Raw genomic sequence first — 8,479 nt, 5'->3', positions numbered from 1 at the left:
GAAATACTGTATTTGATTTGTCACATAATGCACCCCCATGTCATCCAAAAAGTTCAACTTTTGACTCATCTGTCCATAGAACATTATCCCAAAAGGCTCAGGGATCATCCAGGTTTTTTGCAACTGTGAGACTTCGTTTCCTCCTTGCTACTCTCTCATGAATCCCATTTTTTCCCAGTCTCCTTCATATTGTGGAGACCTGAGAGGCCTGCAGTTCTTTGCATGTTCCTCTCTGCGTCCTTGGAGAAATTTTGAAAGCCGGCCACTCCTGGAAAGATTCACCACTGTTCCAAGTGTTCTCCATTTGGGGATAATGGCTCCCACTGTGGTTTGGTGGAGTCCCAGAGCCTCAGAAATGGCTTTGTAAGAACTTCCAGACTGATATATTTCAACAACTTTTTTCTCATCTTTTCATTTGATGGTGGCACAAAAGAAACTTTGTGGTGACTACTTCACTCAAGGCACTGTATTTCCACCATTACATGAGGTATAAATAGACATGTCTGCTCCCTCCCTCATTGTATATCATAGTGTGATTTTTGGGAATGAGATGAGACTGGTTTCAAAACCATGAATTTTAGAACACCCTTGCAAATAATTTTCCAAAATTCCACTAGAAGTTTGTCCTGGAGACAGAGAGCATGGCTAGATGGGATATCTGTGGAGTCATAGAAGAACAAGGTTTGCAGAAAGTGAAATCCTGAGGTTGAACTGCCATGAAAAATCTGACAGGTAATGGAAGCACTGGAAGCTACAGCATGGTCAGCCAAAGATAATTCTAAGTTGAAGAACAGAGAACATGCACAAAAGAAAGCAATATTGGGAAATATCATTTTATTTGAAAAATAAAATCTGTTTTCATGATTAAGTAAACAGTGAACATCGCTAAGTAATTATACTTCATTTCAATGCATAAATCATTCTTGTATGGCCTTGATAAGTGGTTTCTGATCTAGCATTATAAATGTACATGATCTCAGTCAGTAAAATATCATCTCTACTGGAGAACATAACTCATGTCTTAAACAGCTTTATAACTTAGGATGACAGCTGTTTTACCATTGCTAAAACATTCTTATGAAAAATAAGGTTCTTTATTCAATAAACAATACAGTTTCAAAATTCTGAAATACCATACATTTACACAAATTCTTAATGACACATATAATTCCCCATCGCATCTTTAATATTAATTAATTGATGTTTAACATTTTTTTAAAATTCAGATTGTTTTTCAAGTCTGTGCAAAGAATTACATGTTAAAAAAAAGGAATACAAGAAACGAAAACCACGTTCTGACTGCAGCAACAGCCAGGAGAACTTCCCCAATTTGTAGGTCATGGAACAGACCATGAGAGATTGGTTGAGAATTTGTATGGTACCCCACCTGCACCAGGGGCTGGTATACCCTAAGAAAATAGAGCAAAAGGTTTGGACAGCCCTGCTCTGTACTCACACCGTATTTGGATAGGACTGGACAGCCCTGCTCTGTACATCTGAAGTAAATGGTCAAAATGTTTAAAACAAGGATGTCAACTCCAGACCTGGAGGGCCGCAGTGTCTGCAAATATTTACAGTTTCCTCAAATCAGCAACCAATTAGAGCCTAGAGAACATGCTGTTTTGAATCAACAACTGAAATGAATCACTGGTGCTGAAACTCATCAAAAACCAGTAGACACTGCAGCTCTGCAGGACTGGAATGTGGCACCCATACTTCAGAAGCGAGCCACTCACTATCACAGACATCAACTGTGATATGACGTAATGAATACGTACTCGAAATTAACTGACTTAATGCTTACAAGGCACCTGGCCCATGTTTTATATGAATTCCAATCACTAAGTTTCAGATAATTTAATTAATTAAAAAAAAAAATAGATGAAAGCACCTTAAAGGATAACATCAGTAATTTTCGTTTTTTCAGTATAATCAATACATCCTATGAAAAAACCAAAACCAATGTGTCCACCTAACTTTCAGTGAATTTATCCTACAAACAATTACTGTCATCTAGCTAACTCAGATATACCGCAAGACAAACTCCATTGTTGTCCAGAAAATTAAAATAAGTCACAGAAACATAATGTTGCTTTAGTCAGCCTAATTTACCATTATGAAAAACTTGGCCTTTGTACGTTTGAAAATGACTTTATAAATTTAAAATAGCTTTTTTTCAATATGTGGACAAAAAAATACTGAAAATAGTCCACATTGAAATGAACAATGTAGTACATTGTCCTAAAAATGAAATGCATGTGTTTTAATGAAGTTACCTAACTAAAGTCATAATTTTGTGTATTATTACGGCAGCAGTATATTATAATGGTTAAGCCACAGGCCCGTTAACCTAAAGCTTGCGGGTTTGATTCCCAGGTAGGACACTGCCATTGTACCCTTGAGCAAGGCACTTAACCTGCATTGCTTCCCTATATATCCAGCTTTATAAATGGATACTATGTTTAAAAAAAAGAAAACTAAGTTGGCTTGGATAAGAGCATCAGCTAAGTGGCTGTAATGTTATATAGTGTGTATTCTACATGGTTTTCAAATTGCCATTTGAAGTACTTGAGCTGTTTTATGAATCATGAAAGGTAATGCAGTAAAACTGCAACAATGCAGAAAACATTCTCACATTAGTGCACTTATGAAAGCCCCTTAAAAATAACAAGTCTATGTACAATATTTACTTTAGAAAAAATCCATACCCTTAAATTAACATTTCATTTTGATCCTGCTATTCCATTCACTTCTACACAAAACCCATATCTAAGCTTCTAAATAACATGATAGAGTTTGATTGCAACCAAACTGAATTTGAAACAGCAACTGAGATTACCTGATTGTTTACCGAATGCATCAAAGACCAAAGAGAGACTAACATTTCCACACAATACAAAATAAAATAATACCAGCTTTAAAGCAGCATCTTCTTCCTGCTAATACTTGAAGTACACGACAACACTGTTGCCAAGTGCAACACTGACTGTGACATTAGAGGACAGATGAAAGTGGGGTTACAGAGATGCACAGGAAATAGCTACTAACAGTATCTTCCCTTCCCATCCTACTCCATGGCCAGTGGCCACCGTCCAAAAGCGCCACTGCAGAAGGGCAGCAGACCTGAAACAGAGCTGGTACCTGAGCAGGGCTAGATTTCCCCAGGCCCCTCTGTGTGTTCACTCAGCTCCATGGAGAAATAGTTCAGCGAATGCCTAAATTCAAAGTAAAAGAAAAGGCGCGCACACACACACACACACACATACACACACACAAGATGGTCAGCATAGACAAAGATCTAGTGATAACAAGCCAGCTGACAGACTGACAGGAAATCTAATGCTACATATTATAAATATACCCTAGTGCGCTTATAGTTGGAGTCAGATGGTTCCTCTGTTGATTTTTAGGAGTACTTTCCCCATGAGTATGTACGTCAAGGAGGCTGGAAATGTCTACATCCTGTTTATGTACCAAGGATAAATTTCCTCCACTTTGACAAAAGTCAGATGGTTTAGTTTTAAACAACTTCATGGGAGAAACTATGGAGCTCTGCAAAAATATCTCAAAGGGGAATTCCATTCTCTCGGTTTTGTAATCCGTACTCTCGGTTTTGTAATCCATACTCTCGGTTTTGTAATCCGTACTCTCGGTTTTGTAATCCGTACTCTCGGTTTTCCGATCAGCACGCTTAGTTTTGCAATCTGTGCGTTTGATTTGCCAATCTGTACACTCAGGTTTGCTATCTGTGCGCACAACTTTTGAGTGCGATCACTCGGGTTTGCAATGTTAAATCCATTTCTAAATGAAGGGCTCATTGCAGGAAAGTCAAACACGGAAGTATTATAGCTACAATTCATACTCAAGGAAATGGGATAAATATTAAAGCAGTATGGCACAAGAAACCGTGGTAACCTGTATCACGAATAGTGGCACAGCTAAGGGGTGTTATTAGGCACGACTCAAAGCGAAGACAGAACCGTGACAAACCACCTAGCCGTGCCAATATTCATGATATACCATGGGTTTGAGTGCCGTAAAAAAGTTTTTAATGGTGTCTATGTATATCTTATAAATAATTCACCAAAGAAAGACAGCAAACAGCAGAACAACTTAAAAAATGTTGGAACAGATTGTGCGCCATGCCCTTCTGCTGAATGCAATTCAAGTTACTAAGCAATGGTAATTTCTTGTTTGGACTTAACATTACTTTATTTGGCTACATACAAACTATGTTACCTGTTTAGCTGTTTAGCTATTTAATTTAACGCTGGCTACATCCTATTACAAAACCGAATGTACGGATTAGAAAACAGAGAGTACAGATTTCCATGCTGAGATTTGTTTTTTCACACAGGGTGCCTTGGTGGGCTCCATTAGAAACAGACATTTGACAATTAAGAAAATCTTTGCAAAGTATTTGCACAGTTCAGCCAAAAGGAAAAACTAATCTTGACATCACCTCATGGTGTTAATGGCCACTGCCTTCTTTCCATTTTAATGAACTTATTTGGCAACTCAAGTTTTCTCCCCAAGGCATTTACATACACATACACATACCTCAGCAGTAAGAGTGTTCAGTTAAAAACGAGTTTCAGTGTTTCTGAACACTGTTCAGCGCTGTGTGACACCAGCAGGAGACGCAGGTACTGTTTGTTCCAAGGGGGTCTCACCTCCTTCTGTAGAAGTATGTAAACAGGGCCACGCCCAACACCAACAGCAACAGCACCACCACTGCCAGACATATTTGCCACACAATTCCAGACTCTGAGGGAAACAAATGCAAAGGAACTTATTTTAGCAGACAGTCCCAAACAATGGCACAAACACGTACAGATCAAATCACAAAGTCCTTGATGCTGAGTTATGTCAAGAAAGATTCCAGAGGGCTATCTAGAGAAAAATGGCAAAACAGTCATGCAATCCGCAGTGGTGCATGAGTTAACGTAATGACCCTTCCGGTAAAGTACTGAACACAGGCTCAGAGGAGTTGGCAATATTTCTGTGCACGCTTCAGCTGCCCCCTTGTGGTGGTGGTCTGCGCTACGCGCACAAACGCACCTGCTCCCACAGACTTGTCAGAGATGGAATTGGAACAGGAGTCTCCCAGCACGCGGGAGCGCTGCTCGCGGGACGTCTGCTCGATCAGGTCCCTCTGGCGGTCTGACAGAGCCCGGATGCTTCCGTGCACTCGCAGCCAGCCCGCTACGCAGGAGAAGTTGGCCCCTGGAGCACACGGAGAGCAAAGCTGTCCAAACCCACTGCGGCACATAGCACAAAATCCTACAGACAACTGTAGGCTAAATACTGCACAGTCAAAACTAACTTCTTTGCTTCGCCATGTTTCCATCTTCTCTGCTGATTAAAATGCTTACATTTACCATTTCTGTAGTTATGCTTTACATTTAGTATGGACATAAAACTCTGAATAAAACCTAGGCCCGTTTGTCTCATCTTGGTCTTAACAGTGAATACTCTGGTGGAGGCCTGGAGTGACAAAGCAAAAGCGAGGCCAGCGGACTGGATGGTGCTCAGTGGCTTACCTGCTAGGTTAAGGGCAGAGATCCCACAGTGACACTGATCCTCCAGGTACAGCGCCACCTCCATCTCCTGCCTGCCGCCACCCTCCTGCCTCCATCCACTGCAGTCTGAAGACATGGAGAGAAGGCCAACACTCACACAACAGGTAACATCACAAAATTCTGAGACAGGCTTTCCCTGACAACACAGCCAGCAAGCTCCACTGGGATCTGCGTTAAAATGAAAACTCCCAGCCTAACCACTCATATTCAGCTCAATGCGAAGAGTTGGGCGCTAAAGGGGTTTGGATGGACAGAGATAAGAATGGAGGTGCACTAATAGTACTTGGCAGGCGCAGCTCCGCGTCGCCGGTGGGAGGCCCGAGGCAGAGGTCGATGCTGCCGGAGAAGGCCGCGCTGGGGCAGAGGTTGGGGCGGCGGGGGGTCTGAGAAGAGGCGGTCCAGGCCTGGGGGCTCCTCGCCTCGCAGCAAGCGCAGCGGCTGAGGGACGCCGGCCCCGTCACCGACCTATGCGCAAACCAGGAAGTGAGAGACGATAAACATCCAAGCGGAGCCATACAGCCGAAAACTGGAGACCGTCTGCTCAGGATTCATTCGCACATTCTCATTGCTTGCATTCTTCCTTAGACCATCCCACATTCGTCACGTACTGCGCAGCAGCTGCAGGCTGTATTTAATGCAGAGTCCAGAGGCTCGTACTGTGCACTGGCCTCACCTGAGATTGGGCATGACCTGCTGCCCTCTGCTGGCCGCCAAAGTGCTGAGCAGGTGAGAGTCCTCGCTGAACACCACAGTGTCCAGCATACTGTGGCTCAACGCTGGCCCCTCGGCTGTGCAGGACCTGGCAGTGCCGTGACACAGCGCCACAGCTCCACGGGCTGGCACGCCTGTGCCGCTGAGCCCCAGTGGTAAGGACTGGTCTGGAGCAAACGGGCACATAGGGAACAATATCATTGGAATGCACATATTCAAGTTTCATCGGTGTCAAATACACAAAAGCAGGCTCTTTGCAATTCCACCAGGAGTAAAGTAAAAGCCTGGCTCAAGCACCCATGCTGTATTAAAGGTTTAGATACAGTGAAGAAACACAAAGCCATATGAAGGACTTTCCACCAATGAGGACCGGATGTCTAAGTTCTATAGAAGACTTTGGCTCTCCAGTACGCACCAGCTCCAGTGATGTTCCCGATGAGGTAGTATCCATCTTGGTCGGTCTTCCCTGTCAGAGGGAGCGCCAGGGTGGCTTGGCTGTGGCCCTGCTCAAAAACAACCAACACCAGGCTTTGTAGCCCGGTCAGAGGAGCTGCAAACAGCTCAACAAAGCTCTCCTGCTGACTGCCATTGGTCCACTGGGCACTGCCCACCTCATTGATGACGACACCCTTGGGGGGAGGAGCCAGAGTGGGAGGCTGGGGACAGAAATTCTTCCCCAGGGGGGTTGGTGATGTCACCTAGGCAACAGGTGAGGAAAAATTAAACCAGCATTCCATTTAACAGGAACACAAAAGAAATGAGCGGAGTCCAGTTCTTTTACTGATGCAATGGAAATTCCAGCACAATGGGACAAGCTTAAAATCAAACCAGCAACACAGGACTGTGCCAGGCACACGCACACAGACACTGCTACCTGTCCCTGTGTGAGTGACTGAAGTGAGGGAGTCTCACCACGAAAGCTGACATGTCTGCAGCCTGCAGGCTGTTGCAACGGCTGAGGGTCTCGTCCCCTGGGAGAGCGGTGGGGTCCTCCAGCAGGGGGATCTGGCCAGGGATAAAGGCGTCGCTCAGGTCCCGCGCCTCCTTGTCGGAGCTCGGAGGCCGGTAAACGATGGCATCCAACAGGCCTCGGGTGGGGATCCCGGCCTCCGTGGCTAAGGGTGACCCGTAGGGTCTGCGGTACAGGGCCACGGCGTCGGGCCCGTTTTGGATGGTGTTGCGGGGCAGTAGTATGGAGGGGGTCGGGGTGACTTTGTCGCTGCCCAGGAGGAAGAAGCCCTGAGCGTTTGTGAAGTAGCCGGTGAGGCTGGTCTTCCAATAGGGCTTGCTGTTTTGGCCGTTGAAGAGCAGCAGCCACACCCCCTCCAGGGACGCCCGCCTCCCTGACGGGTGCCAGATCTCGATGAACTCCATGTCCTCTGCCGCACCAGGAGTGTCAGCGTTCACCTCGCTCAGCACAAAGTCATGCTGGCTCTGCGGGTCCAATTCAGAAGGGTAGAGAGGCGTGGTAGTGCCCTCCGGAATGACTAGAAGGTTAAGAGAATTAAAAGTAAGCCTAAAAACCAAAGCTCTATGAATTGTTTAATTTTCTAGTTTTGATACCATACATCAATGTGAAACTCCCAATGATTGCTGGATGCAGCATCAGCTCACATGAGATTCATACAAAAAACCTCTATACTATTATCCAAGAGGTGATTAGTTAAAACACGCGTGTTCAACTTGCAGTCCTTCCCTGTGACAGAATCTGTGATCTGCGATAACCAAAATTCAGAAACACCAAAGCAGAGATGTGAAATGACCCTAACTGACCCCAAGGCACAAACTGTTATATTACTCACCAACATTATGAGGGCAGGTTGCTGGCCATAAGCACTGATTTGGCCGTCCTGGTGTCTGTTGAACTTCAATAAAAACACCAGGGTCTTTGTTCCAGTCGGCTGTGCCACAACGGCTAAGGGTCAAGCCTCCCTCCTCCAACCTAAAAATGCCAGCATGTCAATATTTCATTCAGACACATCAAAAAAGTACGTCACAACTCACTTATGTTTCAAGTTTCAATGATTCAAATTTCTGTGCAATAGGTACACAGTAGTACTCAAAAAAAAACTGAGCTCCTCTATCCATTTTGGAAAGCAAACCAGCAGACAGTCTTTTTTTTACCAGGAGACAGGAGTCTTTCTTAGTGTTTCTTTGTGTTTCTGTAAATAATTGAATGGCTTGCT

At 44.4% G+C, this 8,479-nt stretch overlaps 1 protein-coding gene across 3 annotated transcripts; it reads right to left on the bottom strand.

The window, feature by feature from the left end:
- Positions 1-219: 219 nt before the first annotated feature.
- LOC135248100 (uncharacterized) lies at positions 220-8,256 on the bottom strand. Of its 3 annotated transcripts, none has more exons than XM_064322331.1 (10): positions 8,096-8,256; positions 7,206-7,780; positions 6,709-6,991; positions 6,256-6,460; positions 5,866-6,047; positions 5,544-5,648; positions 5,062-5,226; positions 4,674-4,767; positions 3,142-3,215; positions 220-658 (listed from the first exon to the last, which is right to left on the bottom strand). In XM_064322331.1, the coding sequence occupies exons 2-9, from the start codon at positions 7,665-7,667 to the stop codon at positions 3,152-3,154; spliced, it is 1,560 nt and encodes a 519-aa protein (XP_064178401.1). In that variant the 5' UTR covers positions 7,668-7,780; positions 8,096-8,256; the 3' UTR covers positions 220-658; positions 3,142-3,151. The 3 variants fall into 3 exon arrangements, with proteins under 3 accessions (XP_064178401.1, XP_064178400.1, XP_064178398.1); XM_064322330.1 differs by lacking the exon at positions 220-658 and adding an exon at positions 820-1,409; XM_064322328.1 differs by lacking the exon at positions 220-658 and having other exon boundaries at positions 820-3,215.
- Between the last annotated feature and the right edge of the window lie 223 nt (positions 8,257-8,479).

The sequence above is a fragment of the Anguilla rostrata genome, chromosome 2, assembly GCF_018555375.3.
Source record: "Anguilla rostrata isolate EN2019 chromosome 2, ASM1855537v3, whole genome shotgun sequence".
NCBI classification, from domain to species: Eukaryota; Metazoa; Chordata; class Actinopteri; order Anguilliformes; family Anguillidae; genus Anguilla; species Anguilla rostrata.
This window is presented reverse-complemented; position numbering and strand designations above follow the sequence as displayed.